Source organism: Sapajus apella, unplaced genomic scaffold (assembly GCF_009761245.1).
Source record: "Sapajus apella isolate SASKATOON/1434 unplaced genomic scaffold, GSC_monkey_1.0 scaffold16, whole genome shotgun sequence".
NCBI classification, from domain to species: domain Eukaryota; kingdom Metazoa; phylum Chordata; class Mammalia; order Primates; family Cebidae; genus Sapajus; species Sapajus apella.
In genome coordinates this window covers 18,000,323-18,024,510 of record NW_022436956.1, presented here as the reverse complement: position 1 = coordinate 18,024,510, position 24,188 = coordinate 18,000,323, and the positions used below count along the sequence as shown (strand labels likewise).

The 24,188-nt window shown below is 56.1% G+C and overlaps 2 protein-coding genes across 8 annotated transcripts in view; both read left to right on the top strand.

Moving 5' to 3' along the window:
- SIDT2 (SID1 transmembrane family member 2) overlaps nucleotides 1-16,574 on the top strand; it is an 18,606-nt gene extending 2,032 nt beyond the window's left edge. Inside the window, exons 2-28 of one of the 6 annotated variants that reach the window (XM_032285412.1) lie at nucleotides 888-1,009; nucleotides 1,569-1,733; nucleotides 1,823-1,868; nucleotides 2,278-2,379; nucleotides 2,482-2,565; nucleotides 3,591-3,690; nucleotides 3,886-3,951; nucleotides 5,476-5,569; nucleotides 5,929-5,981; nucleotides 6,323-6,334; nucleotides 6,705-6,776; nucleotides 6,954-7,025; nucleotides 7,218-7,280; nucleotides 8,021-8,139; nucleotides 8,475-8,548; nucleotides 8,640-8,706; nucleotides 9,254-9,327; nucleotides 9,466-9,589; nucleotides 9,926-10,043; nucleotides 10,887-11,023; nucleotides 11,264-11,372; nucleotides 11,541-11,617; nucleotides 11,800-11,846; nucleotides 12,136-12,241; nucleotides 12,835-12,945; nucleotides 14,924-15,037; nucleotides 15,128-16,574. In XM_032285412.1, the coding sequence (XP_032141303.1) occupies nucleotides 888-1,009; nucleotides 1,569-1,733; nucleotides 1,823-1,868; nucleotides 2,278-2,379; nucleotides 2,482-2,565; nucleotides 3,591-3,690; nucleotides 3,886-3,951; nucleotides 5,476-5,569; nucleotides 5,929-5,981; nucleotides 6,323-6,334; nucleotides 6,705-6,776; nucleotides 6,954-7,025; nucleotides 7,218-7,280; nucleotides 8,021-8,139; nucleotides 8,475-8,548; nucleotides 8,640-8,706; nucleotides 9,254-9,327; nucleotides 9,466-9,589; nucleotides 9,926-10,043; nucleotides 10,887-11,023; nucleotides 11,264-11,372; nucleotides 11,541-11,617; nucleotides 11,800-11,846; nucleotides 12,136-12,241; nucleotides 12,835-12,945; nucleotides 14,924-15,037; nucleotides 15,128-15,190 (2,391 nt within the window). In that variant the 3' untranslated portion in view covers nucleotides 15,191-16,574. Of the gene's footprint in view, nucleotides 1-887; nucleotides 1,010-1,568; nucleotides 1,734-1,822; nucleotides 1,869-2,277; nucleotides 2,380-2,481; nucleotides 2,566-3,590; nucleotides 3,691-3,885; nucleotides 3,952-5,475; nucleotides 5,570-5,928; nucleotides 5,982-6,322; nucleotides 6,335-6,704; nucleotides 6,777-6,953; nucleotides 7,026-7,217; nucleotides 7,281-8,020; nucleotides 8,140-8,474; nucleotides 8,549-8,639; nucleotides 8,707-9,253; nucleotides 9,328-9,465; nucleotides 9,590-9,925; nucleotides 10,044-10,886; nucleotides 11,024-11,263; nucleotides 11,373-11,540; nucleotides 11,618-11,799; nucleotides 11,847-12,135; nucleotides 12,242-12,834; nucleotides 12,946-14,923; nucleotides 15,038-15,127 lie in introns of those variants that run through there. The other 5 variants (XM_032285413.1, XM_032285414.1, XM_032285416.1 and 2 more) reach the window with 5 other exon arrangements.
- A 2,013-nt stretch (nucleotides 16,575-18,587) lies between these two features.
- On the top strand, nucleotides 18,588-24,044 carry TAGLN (transgelin). 2 transcript variants are annotated; one of them, XM_032285428.1, is made up of 6 exons: nucleotides 18,647-18,741; nucleotides 20,006-20,099; nucleotides 22,257-22,448; nucleotides 22,554-22,731; nucleotides 23,031-23,133; nucleotides 23,469-24,044. In XM_032285428.1, the coding sequence occupies exons 3-6, from the start codon at nucleotides 22,269-22,271 to the stop codon at nucleotides 23,611-23,613; spliced, it is 606 nt and encodes a 201-aa protein (XP_032141319.1). In that variant the 5' UTR covers nucleotides 18,647-18,741; nucleotides 20,006-20,099; nucleotides 22,257-22,268; the 3' UTR covers nucleotides 23,614-24,044. The 2 variants fall into 2 exon arrangements, with proteins under 2 accessions (XP_032141318.1, XP_032141319.1); XM_032285427.1 differs by lacking the exon at nucleotides 20,006-20,099 and having other exon boundaries at nucleotides 18,588-18,741.
- The last annotated feature ends 144 nt before the right edge of the window (nucleotides 24,045-24,188 follow it).

Genomic DNA, 24,188 nt, shown 5'->3' with positions numbered 1-24,188 from the left:
TTATCTTTTTATTTTATTTTTTATTTTTTTGAGACCTATCTCACTCTCTTACCCAGGCTGGAGTGCAGTGGCGTGATCTCAGCTCATGGCAACTTCTGCCTCCCAGGTTCAAGCGATTCTTGTGCCTTGTCTCCCAAGTAGTTGGGATTACAGGCGCCTGCCACCACACCTGGATAATTTTTGTATTTTTAGTAGAGATGGGGGTTCACCATGTTGACCAGGCTGGTCTCAAACTCCTGACCTCAGGTGATCCGCCTGTCTTGGCCGCCCGGAGTGCTGGGATTACAAGGGTGAGCCATCGCACCCAACTGAGTGTCATTTTATAGAGGGAGAAGTTGAGGCTCAGAGAAGTAACGTGACTTCTCCACAGCCCTGTCCCTTGGTGAGAGCTAAGGGTACAACATGGTCTTCAATACCTTCCCCTTCTCATCCCTTCTGGGCTCTGGCCCCAGGTTAGTTGTTAAATTAGAGCTTCCTGCTGGCTTCCTGGCTTACAAGGAAGAAGGTTGAGGGGCACTTCTTGCTCGCCTGTGTCTTCATGTGTGCAGGCCTGTGCATCCTATGCACATGAACAGGAATGGGGTATCCTGGAGGCTTCCAAGGCCTCCACTGTGTTTCCTGGCAGGGAGTGAGACCCTGTGGTTGCTTGGGTCCTTCTGCCCTGCACATGTCTGCTGGCCAGGAGCTGCGCTCAGCACAGGTCCCTCCTGGAGTCCGGGGGTTGTAATGGCAGAGGACAGGACAGAGATGACTCACTGGCCTGACCAAGATGGAGAAAGACCAAAGTGGCAGGCATGAGGGAGGGCAGGGCTCACAGTTTCTGGAGCTCTGGAGCCACGTGTCCATGGTGGCAGAGGCTTGAGAGGCGTTTCCATGTCATTCTGCAGACAGAGGGCGTGCGTGTGTCCGTGAACGTCCTGAACAAGCAGAAGGGGGCGCCTTTGCTGTTTGTGGTCCGCCAGAAGGAGGCTGTGGTGTCCTTCCAGGTGCCCCTAATCCTGCGAGGGATGTGAGTAGGATCTGGGCGTCAGGGAAGGGGGGCGGCCTAGGCTTAGGCCAGTCCTTGCCTGGAACCTTAACCAGGAGCCCCCCATTTCTCCTCCCCTTTCCCTGGGCTGGGAGGCTGGTTAGCAGCACCAGGGCCAAGTCTGCCAGCTGGGAGCTTGTGCACCTCGCAGGGAGGTGGCGTCCGCTGTGAAGAATCCGCTTCACCCTGACTTCTCTTTGGTTTCTTCCCCAGCTGTGAGTCCTGAGTTGAAATAGACACAGCTAGTGTGGGAAGTCTAGACCCCAGGCAGAACTGAGATTGGGAGAACTCTTGCAACCTGGCTGTGTGGTCTCATGCCCCAGTCTCTTGCTGTCTCTTTATGACTGCCATTTATTGGGAAGCAATGGAGTTGAGAATGGGGCATCTGATTTTTTTCAGAACGGGGAGTGGTTTGGTTGCTATGGCAGGCCAGGATCTGCCCCCAGTGCCTGGGTGGGGGGAATGCTGGGGCCTTGCTCTTCTGGAGGGGCAGGCCGGCTGGGACAGTGCTCACGTCCTGTCTCTCTGCTTTGGGCCACAGGTTTCAGCGCAAGTACCTCTACCAAAAAGTGGAACGAACCCTGTGTCAGCCCCCCACCAAGAATGAGTCTGAGATTCAGTTCTTCTACGTGGATGTGTCCACCCTATCCCTGGTCAACACCACGTACCAGCTCCGGGTCAGCCGCATGGACGATTTTGTGCTCAGGTCTGTGGGGTAGAGCATGGGGACCATGAGGGCTGGTTCTTCCCCAGGCTCTGGGAGTGACTGTAGGGGGGCTCTTCTCTGCCCTGCAGGACCGGGGAGCAGTTCAGCTTCAACACCACAGCAGCCCAGCCCCAGGTAACATCTCCCTGTTGACTGCTCGAGAGGAGAAATGGGGGAGCTTGAATATGAGAATAGGAGTGGTCAGCAGTCTTTGCTTGGACTTTTGAATTGGCTTGATTCTCCATGGAGGGCTCTCTGGAAACAGGGGCTCTGGCCCTGACATGGTGGGGGACAGACAGCATGGGACAGTGCAGAGACAGGGGATCTCGTTGCCTCTCAGGCATTCCCGAGTCCCCTGCTGAGGTTGAAGGGAATGGTATACAGAGAAGGGGGATGCTACAGTCAAGGCCTATCTCCAGAGAGTCTCCACTGCCCACCCCTCAGGGGATTCTGGGTCCTTGCTTATAGGGGACTATTCCCTTCTAGAGGGGCCAAGAGAGCATCCTCATGAGATGGGGCTCTCCCCTCCTTCCTGCACCCTCAGTACTTCAAGTATGAGTTCCCTGAAGGTGTGGACTCAGTGATTGTCAAGGTGACCTCCAACAAGGCCTTCCCCTGCTCGGTCATCTCTATCCAGGATGTGCTGGTGAGTTGCCTGCCCTTTTGCTCTTCCCCAGCAGGCAGCAGGGCTGCTAAAAAGAGGGGCAGGCCAGGTTCCCATCCATCTGCCTCTCCCACCCCTCTGCAGTGCCCTGTCTATGATCTGGACAACAACGTAGCCTTCATCGGCATGTACCAGACAATGACCAAGAAGGCAGCCATCACCGTGCAGGTAGGAAATGCACATGACCATGGGGGAGGTGGGGCTGGGTGATGAGCTGTGTGACTTTCCAAACTCGAGCTCCTTTTCCTCCGCCCATTCCTAACTTACACAAGACTGAGTCTTTGGCCTTCCAGTTCCTGTGACTTTGAGTCCTCTGATTTATAAGAGTTGAACCATAATGCCAGTTGCTTTTGGGGATGGGAAAGAGTAGAGTACCCACTTTTGGCTGTCATGCCTACTTCATTCATTGTAACAATAAGAGGGCTGGGTGCAGTGGCTCATGCCTGTAATCCCGGCACACAGGGAGGCTGAGGCGGGCAGATCACCTGAGGTCAGGACTTCAAAGTCAGCCTGGCCAACATGGTGAAACCCCATCTCTACTAAAAAGACAAAAATTAGCTGAGCATGGCGGCACACGCCTGTAATCTCAGCTACTCGGGAGGCTGGGGCAGGAGAATCACTTGAACCTGGGAGGCAGAGGTTGCAGTGTGCGGAGATCACAACATTGCACTCCAGCCTGGGCAAAAAGAGTGAAACTCTGTCTCAAAGAGGAAAAAAAAGAATCTTTGTGAGGATTGAGTAAAATAATGCCTATAAAGAGTTTTAGCATGGCAGGGCGTGGTGGCTCACGCCTGTAATCCCAGCACTTTGGGAGGCCGAGGCAGGTGGATCATGAGGTCAAGAGATCAAGACCATCCTGGTCAACGTGGTGAAACCCCGTCTCTACTAAAAATACAAAAATTAGCTGGGCATGGTGGCATGCGCCTGTAGTCCCAGCTACTCAGGAGGCTGAGGCAGCAGAATTGCTTGAACCCAGAAGGCGGAGGTTGCGGTGAGCCGAGATCGCGCCACTGCACTCCAGCCTGGGTAACGAGAGTGAAACTCCATCTCAAAAAAAAAGAAAAAAAAAGAGTTTTAACATAATGTCTGGCACCAGAATAAGTATTCAGAAAAGAATGATGATGATGATGATGATGGTGGTGGTGGTGGTGGTGGTGATGGGGATGGTGATGGTAAATATCATCATCCTGCAGCGCAAAGACTTCCCCAGCAACAGCTTTTATGTGGTGGTGGTGGTGAAGACCGAAGACCAAGCCTGTGGGGGCTCCTTGCCTTTCTACCCCTTTGTGGAAGGTACATTTTGTGCCCTGGGCCTGGCTAGGGATGGGGCGGGCTTGGTTGCTTTCTGGGAGCAAGAAGAGCCTGCATGGCTGATTGGTGGACCTCACAGGACATGGGCTTTTGCCTCCAGTCTCTCTAAGGTCTGGTCCCACTGACTCTAGCCAAGCTCCAAGCAGCCACTTTGCCACTTTGACATTTTATTTCCAGATGAACCGGTTGATCAAGGGCACCGCCAGAAAACCCTGTCAGTGCTTGTATCTCAAGCAGTCACATGTGAGTGTGGGTGGCTGAGTGGGGATGGACAAGCCTCTCTGGCTACTCCTTTCAGACCTGGGATGCAGGGTTTGCCCCGAAGCGGGTGAGGAGGATGCAGATGTGCTGGTGGGTAGGAAGGGAGAGTGTTCTCAGCAGGCTTCTAGATGGGAAGGGCAGGGAGGTGAGTGCCAGTGTATTGTGGAACAAAGAGTTCATGATTAAAGGTGAAAAAAACTGAGGTCCAGTTCACTGTCTGACACTTATCAGCAGTGTAACCTGATTGAGTCTCAGTTTTCCTGTCTCTATAACAGAGGGAGTAAAATTTGTCCAATTAATCTCACTAAGTTATGAGGGCTAGCACAAAATTAGCAGGAAAGTACCAGTACCGGGCCCCTACTCAGTGCTCAATAAATATTTACTATATGATTAAATGGAGCCCTATGGGACTGTGATAAGAGAGGAAAGAAAGTGCCTCTCTCTTTTTTTTTTGAGATGGAGTCTTGCTCTGTTGCCCAGGCTGGAGTGTAGTGGCAAGATCTTGACTCACTGCAATCTCTACTTCCTGGATTCAAGTGATTCTCCCGAGTAGCTGGGATTACAGGCACCCTCCACCACGCCCAGATAATTTTTGTATTTTTAGTAGAGATGGGATTTCACCATGTTGGCCAGGCTGGTCTCGAACTCTTGACCTCAGATGATCTGCCTGCCTCAGCCTCCCAAAGTGCTGGGATTACAGGCGTGAGCCACTGTGCCTGGCCAGAGGATGCCTCACTTATATGAATTACTTATTCAGCAAATATTTATTGAGCACCTCCTGTATGCCAGGTGGTGTGCTTGGGCAGCAGTCCTTGGAGGGTTGGGGTCCTGTCTAGAGGGACAGGAGGCAGTTAAGAGCTGTGGTGAGCAAAGGACAGGTCACTGTGGAAATGTAGGACAGAGAAGGCTTCCTAAAGGACAGTCCCTGAGCTGTGGTCGGAGGGTGAAGTCAAGGTGGAGTTTTTGAGAGGCCAGGCGTGGTGGCTTATGCCTCTAATCCCAGCACTTTGGAAGGCTGAGGCAGGGGAATTGTTTGAAGCCAGGAACTCAAGACTAGCCTGAGCAACCTAGCAAGATCCCACCTCTAAAAAAAAAAATTTAAAAATGAGCCAGGCGTGGTGGCACACATCTGTAGTCCCAGCTACTCAGGAGGCTGAGGTGGGAGGATGGAGCCCAAGAGTTCAAGGCTGCAGTGAGTTATAATCGTGCCACTGCACTCCAGCATGGGTAACAGAGTAAGACCCCATCTCAAAAAAGAAAAAAAAAAAAAGAAGTAGAAGAGAAAGTTCTAGCGCAGGGCGCAACATGAGCAAAACTAGGAGTATGTCAGAGTTTGGCATATTAGAGGAACTGCCAGTTGTTCATACTGGCTGGGCAGAGCCTTAGATTCTAGGGGAGAGGGGTGAGAGGTTGGGCTAGGCAGAGAAGGACACAAGGGCCTTTGGATGCCATGACGGGAGGTGGTGGAAGATTTTGACTTGTCACCTTCCTGTTTTCTCCTGGAAGCTGAGGCTTACGTCAGTGGGATGCTCTTTTGCCTGGGCATATTTCTCTCCTTTTACCTGCTGACCGTCCTCCTGGCCTGCTGGGAGAACTGGAGGTAAAGTAGAACTGCTGGGCCCGTCCGTGATCTGGGTGGGTTGGGCAGGTGCGTGGGGGAGATCACCTGGCAGGATCTGAGCCGCCTAGGGTAATCTGCACCATCCGCAGCAGATGTTGGTGGGCTGTTAGAGTCTGTGGCCCGTACGTCTCTCTAGAAACCATCCCCTCCCCTCAACCTTCTTCCCAAGCAGGAAGACCCCATATTGCTCCCCAGCCTGTGAGGAACCCTGGGACCAAGGGTGGAGGACAGGGTCATAGGGATGAGAATGGGGTGGAGAGGTAGAAGGAAAGCCAGCCCCGCACAGAGGGATCCTTGTCCTGTCCCATCTGGGTGGCCTGTGGGTTCTGTCCATGCAGGCAGAAGAAGAAGACCCTGCTGGTGGCCATTGACCGAGCCTGCCCAGAAAGCGGTACCTCCAGGGGGCCTGGGTGGGGCGAGCACAATGCGCTTTGTGTTTTGGGGGGCAGTGGTGGATGGTTCCCTAGGGTTTGGAGGAGGAAGGGGTGGGAGCTTCTGGATGTTCAGACTGGGGTAACACACAGATGGGAGTGAGGCTGAACTATGATGTCCATGCAGTCCTAACAGGCCCATCTCAGGCTGAGGCTGTCGCTTGGTTTATTCCACGTCTAGCGGTGCTGCCTGTCGGCCTTGGGCAGTGTGGCCCATGGTCTCTGGGATTAACCTTTCCTTCTCTCTCTCTTCCACCCTTCCCTCTCTTTCTTTCCTTCTGCGTGGGACCTTCTCTCTTAGCTTCTCTCCTTGGTAAGCTCCAGGTGCTGTGGGCAGAGGAGCTGGAGTCTAGAGTGGGAGGGAGGTGGAGCGCAGGGCTGTCCGGAGGGCAGGTGGGCGGGCCACATGCTGTCCCTGCTGCTGGGACCTTAGATGTGCCGGTTCTTGAACGTCCTGTCTCTTGAGGGAAGACAAAGGGTGGCGCCATTTCCATGGGAGAGGCAGGCAGGGGCTGAGGTGGGTGGTAGGGGTGGCAGTGGGGCGTGTTTGCCTGGGTAGGGGCTGCTTCTTGGCCGCTGGCATGGCCTCCCTGTGGCTGTCTTCTCTGGATCGTCCTTTGTTCTCCCTGGCTCTAGGCCTCTCTCTTCGTCCAGTGCCAACGGACCTTGACTTCTCTTTGCAGGTCACCCTCGAGTCCTGGCGGATTCTTTTCCTGGCAGCTCCCCTTATGAGGGTTACAACTATGGCTCCTTTGGTATGTGTCACAGCCAGGGCCAGGCTTGCTGGGGTACAACCTGGTCTCCTTAGGCCACTACCTCTGAGGCGATAAAGTGGGAGCCACCTCCTTCAGCCCCCACACCTTCTGCAGATGCTCAGAGCCCCTTTCCCTGCGGCCTCTCCTTCCTGCCTTACCACTGATCGTTCCTTGCAGAGAGTGGTTCTGGATCCACTGATGGTCTCGTTGACAGCACTGGCACCGGGGACCTCTCTTATGGTTACCAGGGTGAGTGGGCCAGGCTGGGAGGGGCTGTGTGGTGCAGGCTGGCACTGGCTAGGTAAAACATCATGGTGGGCGGTTGCCTCTTCTGCCAGGTGCTGGAACCCAGGAAGGGCCTGCTCTTTTCCTAACCCCTCTCTTCCCTCATCCCCTCCTCCTTGGCCCCAGTTCTCTGGTAACTTTCCTTTTCCTTTGAAGGGCATGACCAGTTCAAGCGGCGCCTCCCCTCTGGCCAGATGCGGCAGCTGTACATTGCCATGGGTAGATGTGGGGAGGGCTGCTTTGCCAATCAGTGCCTGCTGGCTCTGGTTGACTGCCAGCTCTGGGGCCAGAAAGATTCTATGTGCATGGCTTCCCCATGTAATTCCAGTAATTGCCCGCTCTTGTGTCTTCTGAGATAGCAGCAGGGCACAGGCTCCTTTGGCTGGGTGGTGCCTCAGCTCCCCTGAGACCGGACATTCTAGTTTACCATCTGCCTTGACAGTGCCCTCACTCCCTGGCCTGCCAGGGGAGGGCTCACAGGCATGGGGATCACATTCTGGCCTCTCGATAAAGGAGAGATGCCCTTTCTGCACCCCAGGCCCACTGGGTCTTTAACCCAGTGGCAGCCAAGGCAGTGTCTTCTCAGAACTCACAGGACCAGGCACCGCTGATCAACATGACTCGCGGAGTTCAATCCTGCTGCTTGGGTCTGGGGCCTGGGGTCTGCTCAGTGTCCTGGCCTGGGAAGCCCTAGCCCGTGAGGGGTGCCAGGAGCAGAGCACAGCTAGAATGGCCCCTGTTTGCTGGCCTCTTCTAGAGTCTACCTTCCTCCCCCAGGACTTAGGGGCACCTGAGGTCTCCTCCCAGCTTCTGAGCCCACCTCCACCCCAACTCTGAGCCCCAGCCCTCAATTTGCCTCTTCCCTAATGCCTAATAATTTTTATAATTGCCTCAGATGGGCGAGGGCCACTATGGGTTTTGTGGCCACCAGTGCAACCCCTCCGTCCCCCTCTTCCCAGGCCGCTCCTTTGAACCTGTGGGTACTCGGCCACGGGTGGACTCCATGAGCTCTGTGGAGGAGGACGACTACGACACACTGACCGACATCGACTCAGACAAGAACGTCATTCGCACCAAGGTCTGACCCATGGGTCTGGCCTGGTCAGGCATTTCCCGAAAGGGACGTTCTGTGTTCCAGCCCCAGCATGTTCCCACTGACGTGGCATTTAGGGAAGCAGAAGGAAGGGGCTCAGCTGGGCAGGGCAGATGCCAGGGAAACTTAACCTCCAAACCCTTCCGGCCTGATTGTCCAAACCCTTCTGGTCTAAGCGGCTGCAGCAGTGGGATGGCCTTGAACCCTGCCCACCTAAATTCAGCCCTGTCTGAGGGAGGCCCCTCTTGTCCACCTCTAATCTGGGGGAGGGGACTTCTCCTGAGCAGCAGTAAGTGGGACTGATTGCAGCTTCTCCCCAGCAATACCTCTATGTGGCTGACCTGGCACGGAAGGACAAGCGTGTTCTGCGGAAAAAGTACCAGATCTACTTCTGGTGAGCGGGCCGAGCGGCTGGGGCTCTGCTCTTTGTGGGTGCGTGGCAGCCTGGGTGCTACCCGCCTCACTGCCGCCCTCCTGCTCCGCAGGAACATCGCCACCATTGCCGTCTTCTATGCCCTTCCCGTGGTTCAGCTGGTGATCACCTACCAGACGGTGAGAGGGCAGGGCAGGCTCACCTTTGCCACAGCCTGGGACACTGCCCCAAAGTGCAGAGCCTCCCAGCCTGGGGCTCTGGTCTTAGGTCACAGGACCTGGGTTCAGATCCCAGCTCTGCCTTCCCAGCTAAGTGACTCGTGGCAAATCAGTTAGCTGTCCCCACCCCAGTGTCAGTTTCTTCATCTGCAAAATGGGAGTGGCCCGAACTAAAGATAGTCCCTCCCTGGGTTGTTGTGGGGATTAGAAAACAAAAGCCCTGGTACTTTGTAAGTGTCAGTTTCCCTTCCCTTTTCTCTGTCCCATGGGGTGAGAACTTCCATCACGGTCATGCCTCAGGGTTTTCAGCCACACCTAATGAGGGGGGGTGGTGACTGTGCTGCTTGGCATCTGTGTTCTCAGAAGGAGCACATGCCTGGAGTGCTGTGTGTTCACACCTGCTAGCTATGGTGGCGCTTGCTCTTTTTAGCCAAAGGGGCCCGGGTGTCGGGGCATCGGCTGAGGGGTGTGACAACAAGCCTGCTCCCTGCCTCGGCTCCTGCTACAGGTGGTGAATGTTACAGGGAATCAGGACATCTGCTACTACAACTTCCTCTGCGCCCACCCACTGGGCAACCTCAGGTGGGGGTCATGTGGGGAGGTCCCTTTCCAGGCCAAGGGTGAACCGGGGCAGGAGCTGGGCTTTGCAATGCTTGCCTGGGCTGGGGAAGAGGCCTGGGTGTGAGGTCCAAGCAGTCCGCCTTGTGCTGCCCCTTCTAGCGCCTTCAACAACATCCTCAGCAACCTGGGGTACATCCTGCTGGGGCTGCTCTTCCTGCTCATCATCCTGCAGCGGGAGATCAACCACAACCGGGCCTTGCTGCGCAACGACCTCTACGCCCTGGTGAGGGAGCACCTGCCTGCCTGTGACCTCAGCTCCGCCCCGGTGCAGGCCCCAGGCCTTGGCTCTAGGAGGCCCTTTCTGGCAGGCTTGGCCCTGCCCTCCGCAGCCCTCCCCTCCCCAGCCCTGTCTGGCCCACCCTATCCAGCCCAGCCCACCCCACCCTGGCTGGCCCTTCCTTGCCTAGCCTGCCTAGGCCAGCCCACCCCTGCACACACACATTGGACACACACCCCACCCCTTTTCCTCTTCCACTCCTCTCAGGGTCCCTCTTTTGGGTCCCTTCTTCCCTTCCTACCTCAATTCCTCCCTCCCTTCCCTTCTCTCTCTCCCCAACAGGAATGTGGGATCCCCAAACACTTTGGGCTGTTCTACGCCATGGGCACAGCCCTGATGATGGAGGGGCTGCTCAGTGCTTGCTATCACGTGTGCCCCAACTATACCAATTTCCAGTTTGGTGAGTGGGGCCTCCTTTTCTGGCTCAACCTGCAGCAGAGACCTGCCTGAGTCCTTCACCATCCCCAAGTCACCCACAGAGATCCTCAAGTTAGCCCTGTAGGAAACTCCAAGGCTGGTGTGCCTGAGTGTGCACACATTCTAGTCTATGGGAAGTGGGCACCTAGATGCTACTTCATTCGTCTGTCAAGCCCTTCCTGTGTAAAGGCGTGTGCAGCACTGAAGAAAACAGGATAATTAAGAAAGGGTCCCTGTGCCAGGCACGGGGCTCATGCCTGTAATCCCAGCACTTTGGGAGGCTGAGGCGGGGGGATCACCTGAGGTCAGTAGTTTTAAGACCAGCCTGGCCAACATGGTGAAACCCCATCTGCACTAAAAATGCAAAAATTAGCTTGGTGTGGTAGTGCACGTCTGTAATCCCAGCTACTCGGGAAGCTGAGGCAAGAGAACTGGTTGAGCCCAGGAGGCAGAGGTTGCAGTGAGCCGAGATCACGCCTCTGCACTCCAGCCTAGGTGACAGAGTGAGACTCCATCTCAAAAAAAAAAAAAAAAAAAAAAAAAAGGGATCCCTGACCTCAGGGTACTCACAGACTAAGACACTCAGACCAAGTTGTCCCTGTCTTCAAGAGATGTCAGACTCTGGGTGATGGTCAGTGGGGTGGCAGTGTGGTGTGGCAGGGACAACTACAGAACTGGAATTCAAATGCCACCCTGCCACCCACTCGCTCCGTGGCCATGGCAAGGCACCAGGGCCTTCCCTTCCTCTGCGATTGTTGGGGCCAGGAGTTCTCTGCTGGGGCTTGGTGGCCATTTCTGCAGCTCACTTCCGTGCTCCTCACCCTAGACACATCATTCATGTACATGATCGCTGGACTCTGCATGCTGAAGCTCTACCAGAAGCGGCACCCGGACATCAACGCCAGTGCCTACAGTGCCTACGCCTGTCTGGCCATCGTCATCTTCTTCTCTGTGTTGGGCGTGGTGAGGGTCTGACCTGCTCTGCTCAGCCTGTATGATAGGAAGGGTGCACGCGTGTTCACATGCATGGTGGATACCCTCCGCCGCCTCCTGCAGGAGAGATTCTTGCTCCTGCCCTGAGATGCCTTCCTGGGCCCCCTCTCAGAATCCCAGCCTGGCTGAGCAGCGAGCCCCAAGAAGGGTGTGCTGTACGAGCTACTTCCCTCTGCGCCCTCATTGCTGCCCTGGGTGGCCTCCCAACAGGTCTTTGGCAAAGGGAACACGGCGTTCTGGATCATATTCTCCATCATCCACATCATTGCCACGCTGCTCCTCAGCACGCAGCTCTATTACATGGGCCGCTGGAAACTGGGTGAGGGCACGCTCCAGGCAGGGCCTGGGGGAGGGGCCTGGGGCGCCTCGGGAACTTGGACACATGGAGATGCTCAGCTTCTGTCTTCTTGGGGGCCCTGGAGGAGTCACTGGGTGGGGAATTAGATCAGACCTGGGCCTTGTCAGTGCCACTCCCTTCTCTTTGCAGACTCGGGGATCTTCCGTCGCATCCTCCACGTGCTCTACACAGACTGCATCCGGCAGTGCAGTGGGCCACTCTATGTGGTACCTGCCTGGCTCCCCTGCCCCATTCTCCACACCTTTCTTCCCTCTGATGGGGGAGAGGAGCTGGGCTGAGGATGGGGGGCTGTGGCAGGGCTGGTGGGGGTGGGAACCAGCTGGCTGGGCCTTCTTCCACCTCCCTCCCTGCCCCTGCCCTTAGCCCCTGTGTCCCTGCTTCTCTCCAGGACCGCATGGTGCTGCTGGTCATGGGCAACGTCATCAACTGGTCACTGTGAGTCCGGTTGGAGGTGGTGGCCTGGCTGGGTGAAGAGCTGGGGACTTGGCCAGCCTCTGGCTGCCTCAGGGGCTGAGGACAACTTCCAAATGTTGGGCATAAGACATGGGGTTTAAGAAGACAGGTCTTGGCCTCTCTTCTCTCTCTTGGCATCTGGGTGTCTAGAATCTTCTGTGAGCCTCTGAATGCAGCCCAATATCTTAATAAAATATGGCAGGGCAGGGCAGGAAGAGCATTTCCTTGCCCTTGGCCTTCCTGCTTCACCGCCCTTATTCCCTCTTGCCAGGGCTGCCTACGGGCTCATCATGCGCCCCAATGATTTCGCCTCGTACTTGTTGGCCATTGGCATCTGCAACCTGCTCCTTTACTTCGCCTTCTACATCATCATGAAGGTGGGAGGGGCTAGCTGGACCCCCTCTGTCAGCTGCTCTGCTTTCTGGGGAGGGAGGTGGGCCTGGCAGCAGAGAGGGTCAGTGAGAAGTTTTCTGTCCTGTCTTTGCTGGTTGCAGAGGGGAGAGGCTAAAGCCTCTTGCATGGGTCCCTGGGAGCCAACTCCAGCCCAAAGGCCATTTACTTGAGCCCCTTCCAGGGGCCCTTGAAATGGGTGGTATTTCAGGCTGCAGTTGTAAGGGCCCCTATCCATTGCCGTGGATGGATATCTGTGCAGAAGGGGCTCAGGAGAGGTAGGGTGTGAGCCTCTCAGGATCAGGTGCTTCCCCAAGAACCATCCTGCCATACACTCTGATTGGAGCCCCATCAGTGCCTCCGGGCTAGTGCACCATCCCAACACAGGGTTTTGGATGCATGGAGGCGCAGTGGGGCGGAGGCAGCTTAAGCTCTGTGGTAGTGTGGAGTGGTATGAATCCAAGGAGCAGTCCCGAAGGCCTGGGAGGCCACAAGGAAAGGAAATCTGGGAAAGGCCAGGTGGGACGGCTGGGTGAGTGGGGTGAGCCCTCACACTGCTGCCCTGCCTGGCCGCTCCCAGCTCCGGAGCGGGGAGAGGATCAAGCTCATCCCTCTGCTCTGCATTGTCTGCACCTCCGTGGTCTGGGGCTTCGCACTCTTCTTCTTCTTCCAGGGACTCAGCACCTGGCAGGTGAGTACTCCCTCACGGGCTCCTCGTGAACCGACAAGTGGCCAGTCCTCTTTTTAAACATTGTTTTAAAATGGGGCTGGGCGTGGTGGTTAATACCTGTAATCCCAGCACTTTGGGAACCTGAGGCAGGAGGATCGCTTGAGGCATTCAAGACTAGCCTGGGCAATATAGCAAGAGCCCTTCTCTACAAAAAAAATAAATAAATAAAATACAAAAATTAGCCCGGCGTTGTGGCATGCACCAGTAGTCCTAGCTTCCCTGGAAGCTGAGGCAGGAAGGTAACCTGTGCAGAAGTTCCAGGCTGCAGTGAGCTGAGATCTCACCACTATATTATAGCCTGGACAACAGACCCTGTCTAAAAAAAAAATTTTAAACGAACATCATTTGGGAACAGCTACCATAGGCCAGCACTTTCTTTTTTTTTTTTTTTTTTTTTTTTTTTTTTTTTTTGAGATGGAGTTTCGCTCTTCTTACCCAGGCTGGAGTGCAATGGCGCGATCTCGGCTCACCGCAACCTCTGCCTCCTGGGTTCAGGCAATTCTCCTGCCTCAGCCTCCTGAGTAGCTGGGATTACAGGCACACGCCACCATGCCCAGCTAATTTTTTGTAATTTTAGTAGAGATGGGGTTTCACCATGTTGACCAGGATGGTCTCGATCTCTTGACCTCGTGATCCACCCACCTCGGCCTCCCAAAGTGCTGGGATTACAGGCTTGAGCCACCGCGCCCAGCTAGGCCAGCACTTTCATAGCTGCTTTCCCAGTTAATCCTCCTAGCATTCCAGCCTGGAGACAGCTCCATGTTACTTATAAGCCAGCTGAGGCTCAGAGAGGCCAAGTGACTTTCCCAGGGCACATAGCCAGGGAGTGTCGCAGTTGGCGCTTAAAGCCCGAGAGGCTAGGCTCTCTTCTCTGCCTCATAGGGCACCTATCACATGTCAGGCGTTAATTCTGGGAAACTAAGTCTGACAGGGTCTCTGAGAGACAAGCTAGCTGAAGAGGCCAGAAGGACTGTTAGTGCTGTTTACAATGTGATGCATAAAAGGAAGGGCACGGGGCACAGGCAAGCCGAGGCAGGAGGAGAGGACTGAGGGTCTCTCTGAGTTAGGAGTCCAGGAAAGCTTCCTGGGCTATAAAAGCCTTGGGTGATGGGGAAGAGCCCCAGGGCCCAGACTTGCTCTCACCTTAGTAATGATACAGGGGCAGATTTGGAGGTCAGTGAATACACTCATTTGGGAGCCGAGCTGACTGTGAGCTCCCTGAGGGCAGGGCAGGTCTTCGTTATGTGCGTGGCCTCAGCATGTAGCACAGACAGACGGAGCCTGGATGAGTTTATGGGTTAGAGCTTATGGGTAGAGCAGGGAGGACCTTGAGTGCTACAAGTTATGGCTGCTGTCCCGGAGCAGGGTTGTGACCTGACAGTAGTGCTTTGGGAAAACAGTGAGCTTGCAAAGAGACTAGAGCAGGGGCGGAGTCCACGGCCGGGAAGGGAGTGAGATGGCCTTCAAGGCTGTCGCAACCCTGTGCTTTTAGGTCAAGGGAAGAGAATCAGAAAGAAGGAGGGTAAGAGTGAAGGAAAAGGGAAGAGAAGCCAGCTAACTTAGGGAGAAGTTTGTAACCAAAGGCCATTTATTTGAGGGGAGTTGCGCTTATTTTTTTTTTGTCTTTTTGTTTTTTTCCTTTTTGTGGAGAACGGCGTCTTGCTCCATTGCCCAGGCAGGTCTCAACTCCTGGGCTCAAGCTATCCTGCCTCTGCCTCCCTAAGAGCTGGGATCACAGGCCTGAGCCACAGCACCCGATGGCCCAAGGCCATTTCTTAGATCAGGAGGGGGTGGGGACAAGGAGGAGGGACAGGTCAGAATTGCTGCTGTCCTGCCTGGGGCTGGAGAGAGGGTACCCTAGGAGCAAGATGGCAGATGGGTCTGGCCTGGCCCTGCCAGAGCAGGGTCATTTGGCAGTTTTTTCTTGTTGCTCCCCAAGAAAACCCCTGCGGAGTCGAGGGAGCACAACCGGGACTGCATCCTCCTCGACTTCTTCGACGACCACGACATCTGGCACTTCCTCTCCTCCATTGCCATGTTTGGGTCCTTCCTGGTACGTGGGTCTCCCGGCCGAGCCGGGTGGGTGGTGTGGAGGTGGCAGCTGCCTCCTTCTCTGTGGCTGATCTGGCGCTCACCCCCTCAGGTGTTGCTGACGCTGGATGATGACCTGGACACCGTGCGGCGGGACAAGATCTACGTCTTCTAGCAGGAGCCGGGCCCTTCGCTTCACCTCAAGGGGCCCTGAGCTCCTGTGTGGCACAGACCGGGCACTCCATTGTGCTGTGAGAATGAGTCCCAGCACTGCTGCCCAGCACTGGATGGCAGCAGGATAGCCAGGTCTTGCCTAGGCTTGGCCTGCGACCGTCGTGGGGTTGGCATGGAGCCTTGCAGCTGCCTTCTGCCAAGGAGGAGGCCTGCTCCCCTGGAACCTGAGACATTGGCCAAATTGCTGCTTTCTTCTCAGTGTTGGGGCCTTCCACGGGCCCCCGTCTTTTGGCTCTCCATTTGTCCCTCTGCAAGAGGAAGGATGGAAGGGACACCCCGCCCACTTCATGCCTTGCATTTTGCCCGTCCTGCTCCCCACAACGCTCCAGCTTGGGACCTAAGGCCCCTTTTTCCTCCCAGACTCCTGTTGCAGGGCCTGGTCTGGGCCTGAATCTCTGTCCTGTATCAGGGCCCCAGTTCTCTTAGGGGCTGTCCCTGGCTGCCATCACTGCCCATTCCTGTCAGCCAGGATGGATGGGGTATGAGATTTTGGGTGTTGGCCAGCTGGTGCCAGACTTTTGGTGCTAAGGCCTGCAAGGGGCCCGGGGCAGTGAGTACCCTCTTTTCTCTGACCTGTGCTCAGGCTGGCTCTTTCGTAATGCGGTCGGCCCAATTTGAGAACCGCCTTCTGATCCAAGAGGCTGAATTCAGAGGTCACCTCTTTGTCCCGTCAGCCCCAGACGGATGCCAGCACCAGGGCTGGAGGGAGAAGCAACTCACCCCTTCCCTTTCTTTCCAGGCCCTTAGTCCTGCCAAGCCCCAGCTGGGGGCCTTTCAGTGCCATTGACACTGCCCAAGAATGTCCAGGGGCAAAGGAGGGATGAAACAGAGTTCACCCCATCCTGCCTCCTCCACAGCCGTGGGCGCCTCAGTGCCTACCTTAGAAAGGGGCTTCGGGAAGGGATGTGCTGTTTTCCTCTGCGTGCCCAGTCCTAGCCTTGCTGTAGGACCCAGGGCTGACTTCTGAGTTTCTGGCCAGTCTTCAGCCAAGCTCTGTATTAGTCATGCACACACATACCTATGAAACCTTGGAGTTTACACTGAGTCGCCCCAGCTCTGGGCACCTTGGCCACCCTGGTCCTTGGATGCCCTCTGTCCCACCTGGTCCATTCCAGATGCCAAGGATGGGGGGAGCTCAGGTGGGGCCTCCGCCTTGGAGATGGGAACATGTTGTACTCTCCCAAACTTGTTTCTATAGCTCTGCTCGGGCTGGGTGAGGAGGCGGGCCTGGGTCTTTTCTCAGAACTGTTTTATGTCTCCATGCTGTGGTTGTATTTCTGTTTTCTATGAATGAGTTTGCATTCAATAAACAACCATACTCAGTTCTTGGGTCCCTTGTTTGCACTCCCTCTCTGGGTAGAGCTGTTGAGGATGAGGGGAGAGGCGGGGCCCTCCATTTCCCCTTTCTTCAAGCCCGGGCCCCACTGGGAATTGCAGATCATTGATTCTCCCATTTTTCCCATCCCTCCAGCCACAGCATTCATTCAGTAAACATTTACCAGGGACACTGAGCTGGGCAGAGGCCGGTTACTGGAAAAGTCTTGCCCATGCCATCCCACTGCAGACATCGCTCCTTACCTGCCCAGCAACAGCAGTCTCTGCCCACGTGCCCCCCCCCCACCCACCAGACCGAGGCTCGATTCACCTCTGACCTGAGTGCCCCCCAGCTCACCAGGCCACAGTCCCAGGCAGTGCTCCCTGTTGGGGGGTTTATAATTGGCTGAGCATGCGGGCCGAGGCAGGAGGGTGAGGGAAGGTGGGCAGGCTCCAAGAAGAGGGAATTTTGAAATTCCCTGAAAGATTCATTTAGACTTCAGTTGGCTAAGGGGGACATGATGTGGGGGCCAAGGAATCGGGTAAATTCAGGACACAACCAGAGGTCTGCAGGGTCAGGGATGGAGGAGTAGGCTTTCTTGTCGCTGGGCCCAGCTCCTCTTCCTACTCTTCCCCGAAGGCACCACTGGGAGGTGCTATGGCTGTGCCTCCCTGGGGCTTTGGAGCTGCCGGCCGAAGTGGGCAGAACTGCGGAGACAGGCTCCTCCTCTGCCAGGCCTGGCAGCTGCCTCCTACAGCCTTGCTTGGCTTGGGGTGGTGCGGGGTGTGGTAGTGTGTGTGTAGCAGAGAGTGTTAGGTCCTCTTTACCAGGCTACCAGGTGTCCTTGCATGGGAGTGCCACAGCAGGCCGCCCAGGGACCCCACTGTTAGTCTCATCATTTTTTTTTTTTGGAGATGAGTCTTGCTTTGTCGCCCAGGCTGGAGAGAAGTGGCGTGATCTCGGCTCACTGCAACCTCCACTTCCCAGGTTCAAGCGATTCTCCTGCCTCAGCCTCCTGAGTAGCTGGGATTACAGGCATTCCCCCACCACGCCTGGCTAGTCTCACCTTTTTAAACCCCCATCTCTCCCCAAGATCCCTGAGGCCAGGTACAAGCACGATGTGAATGGGCTGTCTCCATAGGGTGACAGAGGCTGGTCTGTTTTCCAGGGTGGTAAGGACTGTTCCTAAAGGGAGGAAGGGATGATAACCAGCCTCCTGAATCTCCTACCCCGTGTTAGCGTCTCAGGCTCTGCCAGGCCTGAGAGACCCTCTTATTGACACTGCCCACTAGATGGGGGCTGGGTTTGGCCTCCACTTCTGCGGAACCTTCAAATCCCAGCCCCCAGCTAAAGCATGTAACTCAAGACCTATCTGAACTCAAAGCTCTCCTCAACCTGAGCAGGCTGGTACAATTGAAAGGGTGGGTCTGACCACCTCTCCAGCACCCACGGGGGTCAGCAGAGGTACACAGGACCTGCCACTCACCATTCACCATGTGGCCTTGGGGAAGACACACTCGGAGCCTGTTTCCTCATCTGTAAAATGGGGATGTAATTACACCCTCACAGTGTAGTTGCGAGTATTCAATGAGAACACTGCAAAGGGCTGGTGTGGAGTAGGTCCTCAGGAAAGGTTGGATCCCATGTCCCATCACAGCTAAAAGCCCCAGGAGAGGGTGCCTGGTTTGTCCTCACACACCCCTGGGATCCCAGGCTCCCTAGCCCCTTGCCCCGTTCTCCAGGCAGACTCTGTTGAACTCCCCCTCCTCTCAAACTCGGGGGCAGGAAACAGTGAAGTAGGAGCAGCCCTAAGTCCGGGCAGGGTCCTGTCCATAAAAGGCTTTTCCCGGGCCGGCTCCCCGCCGGCAGCGCGCCCCGCCCCCGGCCCGCTCCATCTCTAAAGCACGCAGAGAATGTCTCGGCAGCCCCGGCAGACTGCTCCAACTTGGTGTCTTTCCCCAAATATGGAGCCTGTGTGGAGTCACTGGGGGAGCCGGGGGTGGGGAGCGGAGCTGGCTTCCTCTAGCAGGGAGGGGGCCAAGGGGCGAGCCAGCGGCGGAGGCTGACATCACCACGGCGGCAGCCCTTTAAACCCCTCACCCAGCCAGCGCCCCGTCCTGTCTGTCCAAGCCCAGGCACAGGTCTTCATTCCTTCCTGCGAGCCCCGAGGAAGCCCTGTGAGTGCATTTGCTGGGGCTTGGAGGGAAGTCGGGCTGGAGCTGGACAGGCGCAGTGGGTGCATTTCAGGCAGGCTCTCCTGAGGTCGCAGGCGCCAGCTCCCTGGCTGGGGAAACTCACCCGCTCTGTCGGCATGGAGGCCCAAGCTCCAGGCGGGGTGGGCTGGATCGCTAGCGTCCCGGATCTCTCTCAGACCGGGCAGCCCCGGGCTCATTGAAATGCCCAGGATGACTTGGCTGGTGCAGAGGAGTTGATGGTGGCAACCACCGGGGTCAGAGGGAGGCTCCCCATCTCAGCCAGCTGCATCCACAGGGTGTGCGCAAGGCTGCAGGCGCCGCGCCGTTAGGCAAGGGCTCTGCTGTCTGTCGCCCCTCTAGGAGGACCTCCAAAGAGGTGAGGAGTGTGCGAATGCACCTGTGTTGGAGCGCAGTGTCACACTGGAGGGTCCCTAAGGCCTGAACAGCAGGGATAGCCCTGCGACAACGTGAAGGGCCACAGAACTCTTGTATCCCACAGTTTGGGGCGGCCTGTCCTGCCGACACACAGCCCCTTCCACTGTCTGAGAATGGGAGTCCTCTCCACGGTAGCAGATAGGTGGGGGCGGTACTGCCAAGGACTAGCTTTGGAGTGATGGGCGGGGCAGGCCTGGGACCTTTGGTTTTTCCCAAAGGGTGGTTCCCCTTCGAGTTTACTATTCCAAAGGTAGCAGTGAGGATGGCACGCGTTTATGTAGTCAGGCCACTCCTGTTTGTTCATGGAGTAGAGAGGAGCCACCCTCCTTTCCTCTCAGAGGTTCAGATGTGTTCACTCCTATTTGGGAAGTGAGAAGGGGTACATCAGCCCTGCAGGGACCCCTGGTTCCACTCGTGTTTCTAGGCTTCTGCTGGTAGGGGGTACCACCTGCCTGTTTGCCCCTGGACTTTGTTCTTTCTCCACTGCCCACCTTCACCCACTGGGCAGCTGGGGAGGGGCCCTGGCAGACGCCACAGGACTGGAGGATCCAAGCCCATCCATGCTGTCTTGGGAGTGTCTTGAGACGCCCCTGGGTGGGCGGCCCCAGAGTCATCCTCCTCTCTCCCTCTCTAGTAGCTCGAAGGCGGGACTGGGGAGGCTTCATCAGAGGACTCTAAGGGATTTCTGGGGATTCTCCACTTTTAGACTCTGACCCAGGAGGAAGAAGGGGAAGGATGGTAGTACTGGGCGGGAGTGGGGGTGGTGTGTACTTCATCCTTCCTCTGACTGAAATCCAAGTCTTGTTTCTAGATCCGGGGGCTACAGCATTCTGTACCTGTCACCCTCAGCCTTAACGCTTTGACCTGTTCTGTCTGTTCTGACCCTCCGAGACTGGAAGCTGGGGGTAGGGGACACATTCTCCTTCCATCCTGTTCCTCAAGAGCCCAGCAAGGGTGCAGGCGGGGAAGGCAGGCATGAGGGCAGGTGGAGTGGCAGTAGAGGCAGGGCCTGAGACAGAAGGTGGGTGCCTGTCTGGGATGGTGGTGCGAAGGCTGAGACAGAGGCTGGGGAGGATGGAAGCCAGGATGCAGGGCTACCAAAATCACCTGGTCCCAACTGACCTGGGGGTTTGGACCACAGTTCTTTGTGCAGGAGTCCTTGGGCGGTTGGGGAGCAGGGGTGGGACACACAGGGTGAAGGGAGGGATTGGCTGTTTGTAGCTGAACAGCAGAACAGAGCACTCTGCCTTTGGGGTCTCTGGCATCACTGGCAGGGAGAGGGATGGCTGGGCCAGGAGCCCACCTCATCCCCAGTGCTCAGAGAACTGGGTTCTCAGAGGTGGTCCCATCCCCACTTTGCACGTAAGGAAACAGACGCAGGGAGGAGAGAATGCCCAAAGGTGGGGATTTCAATGAGTCCATGTGAACATTGTTGTGCGCTCAGGGAATGATTGTGAGAAGGGGTGGAGGCTGGAGCAGGCAACAGAGAACTGACATTTCGAGGTCCGTTTTTCACTCCTTGGTTAAGGGCAGGCTCTCTCCCTGGTCATTACCAGGAGCCTGGCTCTGGGCAGCAAAGAACTGACATTTCAAGGAGCTCTGCTAAGGGCTGGGCAGTATATAGGGGCGTTCACAGACACCGTCCCATGTTCACAGCCCTCTGAGATTGATAACATAACCCCCACTTCCCAGACAGGGACTCGAGCACAGAAAGGCTGTCGGCCCTGGGAAAGGAAGGGCAGGGCATCAGGCTGAGCACCTGGCCTGGGACCTGTGGGATGTGATGGTGTTCGCTCTGCTTCCCACAGAGTGGGATGCCGGTGGGGTGGGGTCTCACCAGAGAGGGAGCCAGGGGTGCATGCCCCTGCCTCCGTCCTCAGACCAGTGCGCATCTCCTGACCTCTGACCTCTCTGAGGCCAAGGGATGGTTCAGCTTCCTTTGGTACTTCTTTTGGAAGTCTCTTCAGACAAACACTGGAGAGAAGGCACAGCACCCTAGGGTGACATCAGTGGTCACGTCAGGTTCCTGTTCCCAGCCACCCCCATCAGCCCAGGGACCTACATGCCTGGCCTGCTCCTGCTGCCACCCCTCTCCATGAGTGGGACTCCTGAGCAGTGCCAGGCCCAGGCCCTCGGGGTGGTAGTTACTGGATGGGGCTGGGCTTCTCATTCCCTGGCAGGCAGACTCTTGGCTCTGGAACATCCCTGGGGAGCTCTGACTTCTTGGTTGCTCAGACTCCTCCAGTTGCGAGAGCCTAAGGGCATGAGGAGGAAGTCGATGGGTAGACCAGGTGTCTCATCTGGTTCCTCTGAGGATATGCAGCTTCTTTGCCAAGAGCTTTTGGGCTTTGGTGGCTTCCTAGCCCTTGCCTGGAGTGGCAGGTTTTATTATCTTCAGCTGCAGACTGGAAGCTGAGCTGACCTGGCAAAGAGCTGGAGTTCTGAAGTTCCAACTTCCAGGCCAGGGCCAGCTTCCGGGTGAGAGTGGGAAGTAATGGTTCCATGAGGCAGAGGCAGTAAACCCCCACACCCAAAGCTGGACAAACGCACTGGCTGGCTATGGGGGCAATGTGGCTTCTGGAAGATCTCTCCAGTGGCTCTGTGACTGGTCTTGGCAAAGAATGTTCTAGACCAAGGGTTGCCAAACTACAGCTCATGGGCCAAATCTAGCCTGCTGTCTGCTTTTGTAAATAAAGTTTTATTGGAACAGAGCCATGTTCATTTGTTACATATTGTCTATGGCTGCTTTCACACTGCAACAGCAGAGACCATATGGCCTACAAAGCCTACAATATGTTCTGTCTTGTCCTTTACAAAAATAGTTTACTGACCCCTGCTCTAGACCTCCAAAGATCTGGTATCCTGTTTCCTGGTGTTCCAGTTCAGAGAGGTGTCTGGACTAGGGGCTGAGCTTGGCCTGGATGGGCAGTGCTGTGGCAAGTGTCTAGGATGGCTGGGTACCCTGCACAGAGCTAGAAGGCTGCCTGGCAGGGGTGAAAGCAGAGCTGCTCCCTGATCCTCTGCCCCTCTGCCCCTCCCTCATTCACCCTGGCCTGCTTTAGCTCTCCCCAGACATGGCCAACAAGGGTCCTTCCTATGGCATGAGCCGCGAAGTGCAGTCCAAAATTGAGAAGAAATACGACGAGGAGCTGGAGGAGCGGCTGGTGGAGTGGATTATAGTGCAGTGTGGTCCAGATGTGGGCCGCCCAGACCGTGGGCGCCTGGGCTTCCAGGTCTGGCTGAAGAATGGCGTGGTGAGTGGCACCCTGGGATGAGGGGCTGGGGTGTACCACCCTGTGAGTCCCGGGCCAAGCCCTGGGCTGAGCGCGAAGCTGCATCCTATACCCTATGCCTGGCAGATTCTGAGCAAGCTGGTGAATAGCCTGTACCCTGATGGCTCCAAGCCAGTGAAGGTGCCTGAGAACCCACCCTCCATGGTCTTCAAGCAGATGGAGCAGGTGGCCCAGTTCCTGAAGGCAGCTGAGGACTATGGGGTCACCAAGACTGACATGTTCCAGACTGTTGACCTCTTTGAAGGTAGAGAGGAGGAAGGGACTTGGGGAGGAGGAGGGCAGGAGGACAGGGTGCTGGGCAGGGAGAGGGAACGACCAGAATATGCCACAATTAGGGGTGTGCCCGCCGGTGCACAGCAGGGATGGGATATGCTGAGAATAACATGCAACGCTCACAGGGCCCACTGAGAGGCCTCCCTTGATTTGGGGACAACTCTTGCCTCTGGTTTGGCCATTTTTCTGTGAGAGACGGAGGCTGGCCCTGGCTTGGAACCTTGTTTACACATTCCTGATGTTCGTCTCCTCTCCCCTTTCTTCTCACAGGCAAAGACATGGCAGCAGTGCAGAGGACCCTGATGGCTTTGGGCAGCTTGGCAGTGACCAAGAATGATGGGCACTACCGTGGAGATCCCAATTGGTTTATGAAGTATGTGGCCCTTAGAGAGCTTGGGTCTCCCTCTGCATGGGGTGGGAGGTGGCTTGTGCTAATGGGTTTTCGGGAAGGATTAGGGGAAGCAGAAAGCCGGGAAGGGATGAAATGAAGGTCTGCGGTCGGGGAATAACGGGTCCTTAATACTCCTTGACCCCTTCCTTTCCACCCTCCTGTGCTCAGTCTCCCTAGCCTAGGAGGCAAGCTAGATTAGGGAAAAAAAGTGAAACAGGAAGGCAATGAGATTGGGCTAGGACGTAACAGAGGGATCAGAACATGGGTGGAAAACACACAGTTCTAGCAAGTCTTTATCCTGGTTCCTCCTCTTCTAGGAAAGCGCAGGAGCATAAGAGAGAATTCACAGAGAGCCAGCTGCAGGAGGGAAAGCATGTCATTGGCCTTCAGATGGGCAGCAACAGAGGGGCCTCCCAGGCCGGCATGACAGGCTACGGACGACCTCGGCAGATCATCAGTTAGAGGGGAGAGGGCCAGCCCTGAGCCCTGCCCTCCCCCGGCTCCTTGGCTGCAGCCATCCCGCTTAGCCTGCCTCACCCACACCCGTGTGGTACCTTCAGCCCTGGCCAAGCTTTGAGGCTCTGTCACTGAGCAATGGTAACTGCACATGGGCAGCTCCTTCCCCTTCCCCCGGCTCAACTTCCTATCCCAAAGCATCACTGCCCTGGCCCCTCCCTCCCAGCTGCCCCCACCACCCCTACTGTCTCGCCCCTGAGTAAAGCAGGGGAGAAACGGTCTGGGGGTAGCCTGGATGTGGGTCAAGTCCACTGTCCTTGGCAGCAAAAGCCCATTGAAGAAGAACCAGCCCAGCCTCCCCCATCTTTTCCTGGAATATTTTTGGGGTTGGAACTCAAAAAGAAAAAAAAAAAAAATACATCAATCTTTTCTCAGGCCTGGCTAGCAGAGTTTGATTTGCCCTGGTCACTTGTGTTAGTTCCAGATCTGAGCAGGGGACGGGCAGGCATCTCGGGCTTATGTGTGCTCCTGGCTGCTGTCCTCTGAAGGACCCTTCACGTGCCAAGATTCCAGGAGGGTCA